Source organism: Anomalospiza imberbis, chromosome 1 (assembly GCF_031753505.1).
Source record: "Anomalospiza imberbis isolate Cuckoo-Finch-1a 21T00152 chromosome 1, ASM3175350v1, whole genome shotgun sequence".
Taxonomy (NCBI): Eukaryota; Metazoa; Chordata; class Aves; order Passeriformes; family Viduidae; genus Anomalospiza; species Anomalospiza imberbis.
Genome location: NC_089681.1, coordinates 151,806,310 through 151,820,586, shown reverse-complemented (window position 1 = coordinate 151,820,586; position 14,277 = coordinate 151,806,310). Strand labels below are relative to the sequence as shown.

Genomic DNA, 14,277 nt, shown 5'->3' with positions numbered 1-14,277 from the left:
TGTCCGCCCCCCCGTGTCCGCCCCGCCGGGACCGCCCCCCCGTGTCCGCACCCCCGTGTCCGCACCCCCGTGTCCGCCCCGCCGGGACCGCCCCCCCGTGTCCGCCCCGCCGGGACCGCCCCCCCGTGTCCGCACCCCCGTGTCCGCCCCCCCGTGTCCGCACCCCCGTGTCCGCCCCACCGGGACCGCCCCCCCGTGTCCGCCCCCCCGTGTCCGCACCCCCGTGTCCGCCCCGCCGGGACCGCACCCCCGTGTCCGCCCCCCCCGTGTCCGCACCCCCGTGTCCGCACCCCCGTGTCCGCCCCCCCCGTGTCCGCACCCCCGTGTCCGCACCCCCGTGTCCGCACCCCCGTGTCCGCCCCACCGTGTCCGCACCCCCGTGTCCGCCCCACCGTGTCCGCACCCCCGTGTCCGCACCCCCGTGCTCCCCCGTGTCCCGCCCTTGTCCCCCCGTGTCCCCGTGTCCCGTGTCCCCAGTGCCGTACCGGGTGTCCCCCTTGGAGGGGACACGGACATGGCTGGGTCGGGGACAGCATGGGGGGGAGCGTGGGGACACGGACAGGGACATGGGGACACCGGCGGACCTGGGGACACTCAGGGAGACATGGGGAGAACAATGGGCAAGGACACGGGATAAAAACGGGGACACGGGGGGACACGGCGGACACGGGAGGGCACAGGACCGGGCTGTGGGGGGACACGGGGCTGGGAGGGCACAGCAGACACGAGGGGACACAGGACAGGGACGTGGAGGCGGGGGGGGGTACAGGGGACACAAACAGGACACAAGGGGACACGCGACAGGGACGTGGGGACACGGGGGGTTGAGTGTGACCGAGACCCGCTGTCCTGCCACATCCGTGTCCCCGTGCCGGATCCCGGATGTCCCATGCCATTCCCTTCTCCCAGGAAACGGGGAGATGTCACCCTGGTGTCACCAAGCCCCCCCCGCCAGCCGCCAGCTGTGCCCAATCGGCGTCACCACAGCTGGTGGCACTTCTGGGGACTTTCCATAAATCCCGGAGCCGCTGGGCAGCGCCCGGGCTGGGGCTGGTGAGTGGCACTGGAGTGGGTGACATTGGGGTGACCCCGTGGGACCCTCTGGCCACAGGGACACCCCGGGAATTGTGACAATGGAGGATCCCACTTTTCCAGGAGAGCCGGGATCCGCCATGGCCGCAGTGGCGTGGCCGGGGGTCACTGGGGGGGTCGTGGCCATCGCCGTGCTGTGGGTGACAGCCGTGGGGGCAGCCACAGGGTGAGGGACTGGGAATGGGAATGGGGACCGGGAACTGGGAATGGGGACCGGGAACTGGGAATGGGGAATGGGAATGGGGAATGGGAATGGGGACCGGGAACTGGGAATGGGGAATGGGAACTGGGAATGGGTAATGGGAACTGGGAATGGGGAATGGGGAATGGGAATGGGGGATGAGAATGGGAACGGGAATGGGAATGGGGACTGGGAACTGGGAATGGAGAATGGGGGATGGGAATGGGGGATGGGAATGGGGAATGGGAACTGGGAATGGGGGATGGGAATGGGGAATGGGGAATGGGGAATGGGGGATGGGAATGGGGGATGGGAATGGGGGATGGGAACTGGGAATGGGAATGGGAACTGGGAATCGGGAATGGGGGATGGGAATGGGAACTGGGAACGGGGGATGGGGGATGGGAATGGGGAATGGGAATGGGGACGGGGGATGGGGAATGGGAACTGGGAATGGGGAATGGGGGATGGGGAATGGGAATGGGGGATGGGAATGGGGACGTGGGATGGGGAATGGGGAATGGGAACTGGGAATGGGGATCAGGGAATGGGTTTGGGAGCTGGGAAAGAGAACTTGGAACTGGGGGTATGAAGTGGAGATCAGGGGCTGGAACTGGGAATGGGAGTTGGGAGCCAGGAGTGGGTGGCAGGAGCTGGGGTGGGAGTTGGGGTGGGTGCCAGAAGCCAGGATGGATCCCTGGTGGGTGCTCCCATGGAGGCTGGGAGCTGGGATGTGTGCCCGGAGCGGGGATGGATGGGGGGTGGCAGGTGGGAGCTGGGATGGATGTGGGATTGTGCTGGGTGCTGGCGGGTCCCGGGCGGATGCCATGGCTGCCCGCAGGCGCTGGTGCGAGCGGACGGTGCTGGTGACGGAGCAGGAGGAGGTGACGCCGCGGCGCGAGGCCGCGGTGCCGTGTCCCAGTTTGTACCAGTACAGCCTGGCCGGGTGGCGGCTGGACCGGGACCGCACGCGCCGGGAACGCGGGAATTCCCCCGGGGACACCGGCACCGACCCCGCCCTCTGCTACATCTACCGGTGAGCCCGGGGGATGTGGCACGGGGTGACACCGGGGGACGCTGGGTGACACTGGGCTGTCCCCACAGCCCCCCGGAGATGCAGCCGGTGGTCCGGAACCGCACGGAGCGTGGCTGCTGTCCCGGCTGGAGCGGCGCCCGCTGCACTGAGGGTGAGGCAGGACACGGGGGTGGCACCTGGGGACATCCCCGCTGTGCCATTCCCACCGGGAGCTGGGATGGGCGTCATTCCCAGCGAGGTGTGCTGGGAGCAGGGCTGGGTGCCAGGATGGGAGCTGGGACTGGTGCTAGGATGGGAACTGGGAAACGGATTGGAAACCGGGAGCCGGGTTGGGAACCATGAGCCAGGATGGGAACTAGGAGCCAGGATGGGAACTGGGAGCTGGGACTGGTGCTAGGATGGGAACTGGGAGCTAGGATGGGAACTGGGAGCTGGGACTGGTGCTAGGATGGGAACTGGGAGCTAGGATAGGAACTGGGAGCTGGGACTGGTGCTAGGATGGGAACTGGGAGCTGGGATGGGAACTGGGAGCTGGGACTGGTGCTAGGATGGGAACTGGGAGCTGGGATGGGAACTGGGAGCTGGGACTGGTGCTAGGATGGGAACTGGGAGCTGGGATGGGAACTGGGAGCTGGGACTGGTGCTAGGATGGGAACTGGGAGCTGGGATGGGAACTGGGAGCTGGGACTGGTGCTAGGATGGGAACTGGGATGGGAACTAGGAGCCAGGATGGGAGTTAGGATGAGCATCATTCCCACCACGTCATTCCCAGTGTGATACCCTCACTGTGCCACTGCCACTGGGGCCTGGGATGGGTGCTGGGGTGTGTGCCATCCCCCTGTGCCCCTCGGTGTCACCCACTGTCCCCGTCCCACAGGCCCCGGCTCCCTGGGCCGCTGTTTCAGCGCGTGGCAGTGCCAGGACAGCGCTGGCGGCCACAACGGCAGTGCCATGAGCCGCACCGAGTGCTGCCGGCACCCCTGGGGACACAGCTGGCGCCGCGGGGACACCGGGGATGCCGAGGGGCCCTGCCTGCCCTGCACCCGCCTGCCCCTGGGCGGGGACGGGGGCTCCCCGCGCCACCGCAGCCCCCCGGCCACGTGCCAGGCCTGGGCCGGGACACGCTTCCGCACCTTCGACGGGCGGCACTTCGGCTTCGCCGGGAGCTGCCGGTACAGCCTGGCCAGCGCCACCGACGGCACCTGGGACGTCACCATCCGCCTGGGACACCCCCGGGTACCCGGAGACAGGCAGGAGGGCATGGGGAGGGGGCACTCAAAGTCACTGCCAGCATGGAATGGGGTTGGGATGGATGTCAGGAGCAGGGATGGGTGACAGCGCCTCAGATGTCACCATCAGACACCCAGACACTGGGGGAGGGGGGACAGGATGGGTCACCTGGGGTCACTGGTCCTGTTCCCAGAGGAGGAATGGGGCTGGGAGCTGTGCTGGGTGATGGGGTGGGAACTGGGGCGGGAACTGGAAGCTGGGATGGGAGCTGGAATGGGTTTTGGGGGCTGGGATGAGTTTGGGACCTGGGATGGCACACCCATGGGTCCATCCCTGGTGCCCGTGGCACACATGAGTGTCCCAGTGCCACCCCCACTGCCACAGGTGCTGCACATGACCTTCGGGACGGACACGGTGGTGGCCCAGGGACGGAACGTGTCGGTGAACGGGGCGGCAGTGCCGGAGGGACGCCCCTACCTGCACAAAGGTGAGGTCCCCAAGGCCACCAGCCCGGGGCAGGGTGCTGATGAGCCCCCAGTACCATCAGGAAGCACCGGGACACGGTGATCAACCAGCTGCCACCAGAATCCCTGTCCCCAGCCTGTCCCCATCCCACCCCATCCCCTCGCGCAGGGCTCGGTGTCACCTGGCCAGGTGACTGGGTGGCCGTGGCCAGCAGCCTGGGTGTGCGGGTGGCCTGGGACAGGGACCTGGCAGTGACAGTGACAGCGGAGCCCGAACTGCGCGGTGGCACCTGGGGGCTCTGTGGCACCTACACCGACGACCCTGCAGGTGAGTTCCACACGCCCAGTGCCACCCCCAGCCCACCTGGGGGGCCGGGGGACACCCCACGTGCCCCCACCCTACCTGTCCCCCCAGACGACTTCGTGAGCCCTGACGGGGACATCGCTGCCATCGCTGCCGCCTTTGGCAACGCCTGGAAGGTGCCGGTGGCTGGCACAGAGGTACCTGAGGGGCCAGGGTGACACCCCGTGCCCGTTTGGGGGTCCCCGGGGGTCACCCCCGCGCTGAGGGACCCCCAACTCAGTCCCCATGCAGGGACGTGCCAGAGGGTGGCACCAGGTGTGGCCCAGGTGAGCTGGCACCGGCGGTGGCCACGTGTGGGCAGCTGCTGGCCCAGCCCTTCCGGCAGTGCCACGGCGAGGTCAGCGGCACCAGGGGGCCCTGGGGGGCTTGGGGTGCTCCAGGGGGTCTCAGCGGGTCTTGGGGGGTCCTGAAGTGTTCTGGGATGTCCTGGGGGAACCGTGTGGTCCCAGGGCTGTCCCGGGAAGTACTGGGAGGCTCCTGGGAGTTCCAGGGGATCCCAGAGTTGTTCCGGGATGTCCTGGGGGCTCCCAGGGGCCTCTGGGGGGGTTGGGATGGTCCCAGTGGATTCCAGAGAGTCCTGGGGAGTCTTGGAACTTCCTGGGGGGTTCTGCAAGATCCCAGGGGGTCAAGGGGGTCAGGAGTCCTGGGGCATCCTGGGGGTTCTGGGAGGTCCTGGAAAGTCTGGGAAATTCCAGGGGGTTCATCCGGAGGGAGGTCCTGGGGTCTTCTGGGGAGTCTTGGAGGAGTCTCATTGCTGCTCCCCGCCCCCCCCAGGTGGACCCCAGTGGGTTCTATGCAGCGTGTGTGGCACTGCTGTGCGGGGACGGGGACCCTGTGTCACCCCCCGATCCTCTGCCATCCCCCGGTCCCCTGCCACCCTCCGGCCCCCCGCCCCCCGCCGCCTGCGACACCTTCGCCGCCTACGCCCGGGAGTGCTCCCGCCGCCAGGTCGATGTCCCCTGGCGTCATCCCGGCTTCTGCGGTAGGAATTGGGGCGTCCCCTCCCCGGCCCCTCCCCGCGGTGCCGCCGGTGCCACCGCGGTGTCGCCTCTCCGCAGAGCGCCGCTGCGACGCGGGGCAGCGCTTCTCCGACTGCGTGTCCCTGTGCCCGGTCACCTGTGTCACCGCGGGCAGCGCCGAGCAGGGGACCTGCCACCGCCACTGCCACGGCGGCTGCGAGTGCGGCCCGGGGCTGGCCCGGGACGGGGCGAGCTGTGTCCCCCCGGCCGCCTGCCCCTGCCACCACCGGCGACAGCGCTACGAGCCCGGCCAGAGCATCCGCCAGCGCTGCAACCGCTGGTGGGTGGCACCGCGGTGACAGCGGTGGCACCGGGCTGGTACCCACGGCGGGGGACCCCGCTGATGGGCAGCCCCAGGGTCCCCAGTGGCGTGTCCCTGCCCATCCTGGTGTCCTCCACGGTGTCCCCTCACCCCGGGGTTCCTGTAGAGTGTCGCCCTTCATCCCAGGTTCCCTGTGACGTCCCCTACTGTCCCAGTGTCCCCTGCCACGTGTCCCCCATCCTGGGGTCCCCCGCGGTGTCCCCGCATTACCCCGGGGTCCCTGCAGTGAGTGTCCCTCCCCGCTGACTGGTGTCCCGGCGTCCCCAGCACGTGCGAGGGTGGCCGCTGGCGCTGTGACCAGCAGCGGTGCCCGGCCGAGTGCGCGGTGCTGGGGGGACGTCACTTTGTCACCTTCGACCGCCGCCGCTTCTCCCTGCCGGCCACCTGCGCCCACACCCTGGTGGAGGTGAGGGGACACCGGGGACACCGGGGGTGGCCGAGTGGTGACGGGGCGGTGCTCTGGTAGTGGCTACGGCGTTGCGCTGGTGACGGGGAGGTGGTCGCGGTGACCGTGGTGGCCGGGGGGGTGTCACCGTGTCTCTGCCCCCAGGACTTCGTGGCGGGGCGGCTGCTGATCACAGCCGAGCACGAGCCGTGTGACAGCCACCGGCCCCTCGGCTGTCCCCGCAGCCTCACTGTCACCACCAGCCGCACCACGGCCCGGCTCCACAGCACAGGTGACACACCTGGAAGGACAGGGACCGAGACCGGGAGCGGGACTGGGATCATCCCCACACCCTGGTGGTGTTGTGGCAGCCGTCCCGGTGCCTGTCCCCAGTGTCCCTGTGGCAGCGGGTCTCATCCCTGTGCCCATCCCCCCGTCCCCACGGCGGTGGGTGACATCCCAGTGCCCGTTCCCAAGTCTCCGTGGCGGTGGGAGCCGCTCCAGTGCCTGCCCCTGATGTTCCCATGGCGATGGGTCCCATCCCGGTGGCCACCGCACGGAGCTACTGCTGTCGCCCTCAGGGGAGGTGACAGTGGCCGGGCGGGAGGTGACGCTGCCCTTCTCCGGTGCCGAGCTGAGCATCCGCCGCGCGTCCTCGGCCTTCCTGCACCTGCAGCTGCCCGACGCCCACCTGCTGTGGGGCCTGGGGACCCCTGACACCTTCATCACCCTCCAGCCCGCCATGGCCGGCACGGTGAGTGGGACCCCCGGGACCCGCGGGATGTCGCAGCAGGATGGAGCCGCTGGGATGAGGCTCTGCCCTGCTCCGGATGGAGCCGCTGGGATGAGGCTCTGCCCTGCTCCGGATGGAGCCGCTGGGATGAGGCTCTGCCCTGCTCCGAATGGAGCCGCTGGGATGAGGCTCTGCCGGGCTCTGCCCTGCTCCGGATGGAGCCGCTGGGATGAGGCTCTGCCGGGCTCTGCCCTCTCCGGGATGGAGCCGCTGGGATGAGGATCTGCCGGGCTCTGCCCTGCTCCGGATGGAGCCGCTGGGATGAGGCTCTGCCCTCTCCGGGATGAAGCCGCTGGGATAAGGCTCTGCCGGGCTCTGCCCTGCTCCGGATGGAGCCGCTGGGATGAGGCTCTGCCCTCTCCGGGATGGAGCCGCTGGGATAAGGCTCTGCCGGGCTCTGCCCTGCTCCGGGCAGGTGCGGGGGCTCTGCGGGACCTTCAACGGGGACCAGCGTGACGAGTTCACGACGCCGGAGGGGGACGTGGAGCCGGGAGTCGCCGCCTTCGCCAACGCCTTCCGGGCGGCCGGAGCCTGCCCGGCGCTGGGGCCCGGCGTTCCCGATCCCTGCGACGGCTTCCCCGGGAACCGGGAGCGCGCCGAGGCCGCCTGCGCCGTGCTCATGGGGCCGGCCTTCCAGGTGAGGACCCCGCGCGGAGGCGAGCGGGGACAGGTGACACGGCTGTGACAATGTCCCTCCGGCACAGCCGTGTCACCGCCTGGTGGATCCGGAGCCGTTCCTGGAGCTGTGCCGCTGGGACGTGTGCTCCTGCCGGGAGCGGGAGCAGGAGCGGTGCCTGTGCCCGGCGCTCGGCGCCTACGGCCGGGAATGCGCCCGGGAGGGGACGGAGCTGGAGTGGAGGAACCAGAGCCTCTGCGGTGGGATGGGATGGGATGGGAATGGGGATGGGATGGGAATGGGGATGGGATGGGATGGGATGGGATGGGATGGGATGGGATGGGAATGGGCATGGGGATGGGATGGGATGGGATGGGATGGGATGGGGTGGGATGGGGTGGGATGGGATGGGATGGGATGGGATGGGATGGGATGGGAATGGGGATGGGGATGGGGATGGGAATGGGGATGGGAATGGGAATTGGGATGCGGATGGGGATGGGAATGGGGATGGGAATTGGGATGGGGATGGGGATGGGATGGGATGGAATGGGATGGGATGGGGATGGGAATTGGCATGAGTTGGGTTGGGAATGGGGACAGGATGGGATGAGATGGGATGTGTTTGGTACTGTAATGGGGATGGGACAGGACAGGATGGGATGGGGACGGGATGAGGTGACGTCTGCCCCCCCGGTGACCCCCCCATGACCCCCAGACGAGCCGTGTCCCGGGGGGCAGCAGTACCGGGACTGCGGGGGTCCCTGCGGCCGTTCCTGCTCAGAGCCCCCTGGAGCCAGTGACTGTCCTCCTCCGGACACCCTCTGCGTCCCCGGCTGCCGCTGCCCCCCGGGGCTGCTGCTGGCCCAGGGGGGCCAGTGTGTCCCCCCTGCCGCCTGCCCGTGTCCCCGCGGCGCCCGCCTCTACCCGCCCGGCACCCGCATCCGCCGCGGCTGCCAGGCCTGGTGGGTCCCGGCGGAATTTGGGGGTCGCGGGGAGGTTTGGGGTGCTGGAGGGTCACCCACAGGATGGGGTCACCCAGGCAGAATGTGGCGGTGACGGTGACACATGATGAAAACCCCTCCAGCCCGGTGTGACGCCCCGCGGGACGGAGGGGCTTTCGTCCCGTGTCCCACCGTGGGGACAGCGACGGGGCCACGGCACAACCGGGGAGCGGGGGGGACCCCAGTTAGGGGCCTTCAGTGGGATGGGGGTTCCCGGGGGGTGGGGGTGCAGGGGACCAGCGGGATTTGGGTGCTGGGAGATGAGAATGGGGGTGCAGGGACCCCCGTTGGGGGGGGCTCAGCGGGATTTGTGGGGATGGGGACATGGGGACCGTGGCATGGGGGTCTCAGCAGAATGTGGGGGCTGGAGCTTGGGGCACCGCGATGAGGGGGGCTCGGAGGGTTGGAGGGTGCTGGAGATGGGTGTGGGGACCCTGGGGGGGCTTCGGTGAGATTTGGGTTCTGGACTTTGGGGCGGGGGGACCCTGCCGTGGGGTGTCAGACGGACGGGGGTCCCTCCCGCCCCCCGCAGTGTGTGCGCAGGGGGGTCGTGGCGATGCGTCCCGGCCCCGTGTCCCCCCGCCCCGCGCTGTCCCCCGGGGCTGCTGCATTCACCAGGGTCCTGCCTGCGCCGCTGCGACCCCGCCGAGCCCTCCGGCACCTGCGGCGGCCCCACCGACGGCTGCGTGTGTCCCCCCGGGACCCTGTTCCTGGTGGGTGACACCCCCGGGGGGATGGGGATGTGGGACTCCCCCCGAGCCCCTCTCACCGCGGTCTGGTGGCAGGGCGGGCGCTGCGTGCCACCGGACGAGTGTCCCTGTCACCACGGCGGGCAGCTGTACCCGCCCAATGCCACGATCGCCCGCGACTGCAACACCTGGTGGGACCCCCGGACACCCCCAGACCCTTGACAGGCCCTCGGAGACACCCCCAGCCCCCTGTCAGCCCCCGCGGTGGCACCGAGCCTGTCCCCGCAGCGTGTGCCAGGGACAGCGGTGGCACTGCGGGCGCGAGGAGTGCGCGGGGACCTGCGTGGCCACGGGGGACCCCCACTATGTCACCTTCGATGGCCGCGCCTTCACCTTCGCGGGGGACTGCGAGTACCTGCTGGCACGCGAGGCCACCGGGCTCTTCGCTGTCACCGCCGAGAACGTCCCCTGCGGTGCCAGCGGCGTCACCTGCACCAAGTCCGTGGTGGTGGCCATGGGGAACACCGTGGTGCACATGCTGCGGGGTAAGGGGGGACACGGGGACATGGGGGACACCGTGGTGCACATGCTGCGGGGTGAGAGGGGACACGGGGGACACGGGGGACACCGTCGTGCACATGCTGCGGGGTGAGAGGGGACACGGGGGACACGGGGACCTGTGGGTGTTATCACGGTGACATCCTGGCTCGGTCGCGGTAGGGTGGGGGTTGCAGGGGCTGGGGACCCGAGGGGACGCGGGAGGTCATGGGGGGCCATGGGGGGACACGAAGGGAGACGGAGAAACGGCGGGGTGACCCACAGGGACACCCCAGCTCCGTCGCGGCAGGGTGGGGTTTGAGGGGGAGAGCATGAGGGGACACGAGGGGAGGTGGGGGGATGTGGGGGTGACCCTCGGTGCCGCACCGGCAGGGCGAGAGGTGACAGTGAACGGGGTGGCCGTGCGACCCCCCAAGGTGTTCGGGGGGTCGGGGCTGGCGCTGCAGCGCGCGGGGCTCTTCCTGCTGCTCCTCACGCGCCTGGGGGTGGCCGTGCTGTGGGACGGAGGTGAGACCCCGGGGGGACACGGGGGTCCCTGGGGAGTCCTTGGGGGTGGCTGTGCTGTGGGACGGAGGTGAGACCCCGGGGGGACACGGGGGGACACGGGGGTCCCTGGGGAGTCCTTGGGGGTGGCCGTGCTGTGGGAGAGAGGTGAGACCCCGGGGGGACACGGGTGGGGGTCTCCAGTACTGGGGGCTGTGGGGCATCCCTGGCCCTGGTGGTGCCATGGCGGTGTCACCATGGCGGGGTCCCTGGTGCCACCGCGGGGTGGGGGTCACTATGTGGGGTCCCTGGTGCTACCACGGGGGGGGTCACCATGCGGGGTCCCTGGTGCCGCATGGGGTCCGCGGTGCCGGTGGCACCAAGGAAGGGTGACCGTGAGGGTGCCGTCGGTCCCGCGGGGGGTCCCGGGCGCCATGGGTGGCACCCCTGCCACCCGCCGTGCCCGCAGGGACCCGCGTGTACGTGCGCGTGTCCCCGCGGCTGCGCGGCCGCCTGGCCGGGCTCTGCGGGAACTTCGACGGCGACGCCGAGAACGATTTCGGGAGCCGGGACGGGGCCCTCGAGGCGACCCCCGAGATCTTCGGGGACTCCTGGCGCCTCAGCCCACTCTGCCCCGAGGCCGACGGCCACCGCCCGCACCCCTGCGATGTACGGGGACACGGGGGACAGGGGGACGGAGGGGGACATGGGGGGACGGCGGTTGACACGGGGAGATGTGGGGGATTGACGGGGTACACGGGAACTGGAAAGGGACACCGCGGGACACGGAGAGACACAGGGGGACAAGGGGAGCTGGCAGGGGGACACTGGAGGACACAAGAGTTGGCAGGGGGACGTTGGGGGTTACAAAAGAACCTGAGGCAGTGATGGTCCAGATCAGGGGAGGAGTCAAATCCCAGAGGGAGGAGGATGAGGAGGTGCCTTAGACTCGGCTGAAATCCCCTGGCAGTCTCATCCCCGGCACCCCGGCTGCGCAGACCCCTGCGATCTCCGCAAATTGTGCCCGAACCGGGACAACGGGGGGACACGGAGTCAGTGTGGGCCCGGCTGGGGACACACGGGGGCTCTGACGGGGTGTCCCCTCCAGGACAGCCCCCAGCGCTCGGCCTGGGCGCGGGGTCGCTGCGGGGTCCTGCGGCACCAGCTCTTCGCCCCCTGCCACGACCTGGTGCCCCCCCAGCGCTTCTACGAGTGGTGCCTGTTCGACGCCTGCGGGTGAGTTTGGGGGGGCTCGGGGGCTCCCCGCACCCCAGGGTGGGTCCCGGGTGTGGGCCCTGTCCCACGGCGCGTGCCCCAGGTGTGACAGCGGCGGGGACTGCGAGTGCCTGTGCACGGCCCTCGCCGCCTACGCCGAGGAGTGCGGCCGGCGGGGGAGACCCCTGCGCTGGCGGAGCCAGGGGCTGTGCCGTGAGTCCGGGGCCTGGGGGGGCCCGGGGGCACCGGGAGCGACCAGGGTACCGGGGGGTGCCGGGGGACGAGGAGCGACCAGGGGTACCGGAGAGCACGGGGCACTGGAGGGGTACTGGGGGACCACGAGGGGCTGGGGGACACGAGGGGGTCCAGGGGTATGGGGGGGCTGAGGGACACAGGAGGCACCTGGGGTGCGGGGGGCTGGGGGACACGGGGGAGTCCGGGGGGCACGGGTGTACCGGGAGCCAGCAGGGGTACCGGGGGGCTGTGGGACGGGGGGGAGGGGTCCCATCCTGCCCCTGCACTGGAGGAGCCGGGGCTGTGCCGTGAGTCTGGGGGGGCTCAGGAGAGCACAGGAGGGCCCGGGGGGAGCCCGGGGACACGGGGAGGTTCGGGCTGAGCCCCCGGTGGGATGTGCCGGGGTTGGGGGCTGCGCAATGGGTCTGGGGGTGCAGGACCCACCATAGGGGCCATGGCGCAGGGGGGGTCCCCCGTGGCGCTGTGGTACTGAGGGGGGCGCAAGAGCCTCGCGCGGTGTTTAGGGGGTCCCGGACTGTGGACTGGGGGTTCCATCCCCCCTAACCCCCCAATCTCTGCAGCCCTGCAGTGCGAGGGGGGGCAGGAGTACAGCCCCTGCGGCCCCCCCTGCCCCCCCACCTGCCGCGACCTCGGCCGGGACCCCCCCGAGCTCTGCGGGGCCCTGGGGTGTCTCGAGGGCTGTTTCTGCCCCCCCGGGCGGGTCCTGCACGGTGAGGGGGGTGCACAGCGCGGGGAGGGGGCTCTGGGGGACAGAAGAGGTTTGGGGGGCTGGGGGGAGGGAGGTGGCTGGGGAGGGAGCTGGGTGGGGGACGGGGTGTCCGGAACGGGCTGGGAGGTCACGGTGCCACCCCTGTGCCCCCCCGCAGACGGGCTGTGCGTGGACCCCCCCGCCTGCCCCTGCTTCTGGGATGGCTTCGCCTTCCCGGCCGGGGCCACCGTGACCCAGGGCTGCAGCAACTGGTGAGGCACTGGTGGATACTGGGATCCCGGGGTGCGACGTGCTGGGGTCCCGGGACACCGGGATGTGGGGACACTGGGACACTGGGAGACCAAGACATGGGGACACAGAGGCACCGGGGAAATGGGATACTGGGGGACGAGGATCCCAGGACATTGGGACACCAGGACACGGAGACACTGGGATTTGGGACACCAGGACCGCAGGACACTGGGACAGGGGGACACCGGAACGCCGGGGCGGGAGGACGCTGGGCACGGGACCCCCTGGCCCCTTGTGAGTCCCGTCTGTCTCCCGCCTCCAGCACGTGCCTCGAGGGGCGCTGGCAGTGCCCCCCGACCCCGTCCCCGTGTCCCGCCGCCCCCGGCTGCGCCCCGTGGGAGTTCCGGTGCCGGGGCGGGGGTCTCTGCGTGCCGGGAGCGTGGCTCTGCGACAACGAGGACGACTGCGGGGACGGCTCGGACGAGCTGTGCGACCCCCCCTGCGCCCCCCACCAGCCCCGCTGCCCCGGCGGGCGCTGCCTGCCCTGGGGGGCCCGGTGCGACGGTGTCACCCACTGCCCCGACGGCTGGGACGAGGCGGGGTGTCCGCCCCGCGCCTGCGCCCCCCCCGAGTTCGCCTGTGCCGGGGGTCGCTGCCTCCCCTCTGCTCGGGTCTGCGACGGGCGGCTCGATTGTCCCCCCGGGGACGACTCGGACGAGGCGGGTGAGTGAGCACGGGGGGCTCGGGGGATCCTGGGAATGGGGGGCTGCACGGAGTTTTGGGGTCCTGGGGAACTAGAGAGCCCTGCAGGCCTTGAGGTGTGTGCCCCACAGTGGGGTCCCCGAGCCCCCCAGCCCTGCGGGTCTGTGCCCCACATTGAGGGTCCCTGAGCCCCCCCAGCCCTGCGGGTCTGTGCCCCACATTGAGGGTCCCTGAGCCCCCCCAGCCCTGCGGGTCTGTGCCCCACACTGAGGGTTCCTGAGCCCCCCAACCTTGGGGGTCTGTGCCCCACATTGAGGGTCCCCGAGCCCCCCAGCCCTGCGGGTCTGTGCCCCACATTGAGGGTTCCTGAGCCCCCCAACCTTGGGGGTCTGTGCCCCACATTGAGGGTCCCTGAGCCCCCCAGCCCTGCGGGTCTGTGCCCCCCCGCGGCATCTGGAGGTTCCGAGGATGGCGCTGCTCGGGAGTCCCCGGGAGGCAGAGAACCGCCTGTGCCCCGTGCGGTGCCAGTGCCCCAGGTCGGGATGTCCGTGCCCACTTGGGGGTCCCGTCCCCGCAGGCTGCGCCCCCCGGTGCGGGCCGGGGCAGTTCAGGTGCGGGGGGGGCAGGTGTGTCCCCTACCATCATCGTTGCGACGGCCGCGACGACTGCGGGGACGGGAGCGACGAGAGCGGCTGCGCCTGCCCCGAGGGGCACCTGCCGTGCCCCGGGGGGGGCTGCCAGCCCCCCGCCGCGCTCTGCGACGGCCGCCGCCACTGCGCCGACGGCGCCGACGAGGCCAACTGCCCCGGTGAGGGGCGCGGGGGGGACAGCCGCTCCGGGAACCCCCCCTGGGCCCACCCCGACCCCTCTGCCCTGGCACCGCCCCACCGGGGACCCCCACCGGGGGACCACCCCCATCCGCCCCGAGA

The 14,277-nt window shown here is 70.8% G+C and overlaps 1 protein-coding gene across 1 annotated transcript in view; it reads left to right on the top strand.

The window, feature by feature from the left end:
• Positions 1-1,172: 1,172 nt before the first annotated feature.
• Positions 1,173-14,277, top strand: part of LOC137473231 (SCO-spondin-like) — a 30,299-nt gene continuing 17,194 nt past the window's right edge. Inside the window, 25 exon segments of the mRNA XM_068189116.1 lie at positions 1,173-1,258; positions 2,115-2,309; positions 2,378-2,460; positions 3,187-3,545; positions 3,924-4,026; positions 4,173-4,331; positions 4,419-4,504; positions 5,142-5,349; positions 5,426-5,666; positions 5,976-6,114; positions 6,259-6,385; positions 6,675-6,847; positions 7,302-7,523; positions 7,591-7,762; positions 8,221-8,467; positions 9,039-9,386; positions 9,484-9,740; positions 10,126-10,260; positions 10,706-10,905; positions 11,345-11,472; positions 11,555-11,664; positions 12,267-12,416; positions 12,573-12,666; positions 12,969-13,369; positions 13,926-14,156. Coding sequence (XP_068045217.1) covers positions 1,173-1,258; positions 2,115-2,309; positions 2,378-2,460; positions 3,187-3,545; positions 3,924-4,026; positions 4,173-4,331; positions 4,419-4,504; positions 5,142-5,349; positions 5,426-5,666; positions 5,976-6,114; positions 6,259-6,385; positions 6,675-6,847; positions 7,302-7,523; positions 7,591-7,762; positions 8,221-8,467; positions 9,039-9,386; positions 9,484-9,740; positions 10,126-10,260; positions 10,706-10,905; positions 11,345-11,472; positions 11,555-11,664; positions 12,267-12,416; positions 12,573-12,666; positions 12,969-13,369; positions 13,926-14,156 — 4,654 coding nt within the window.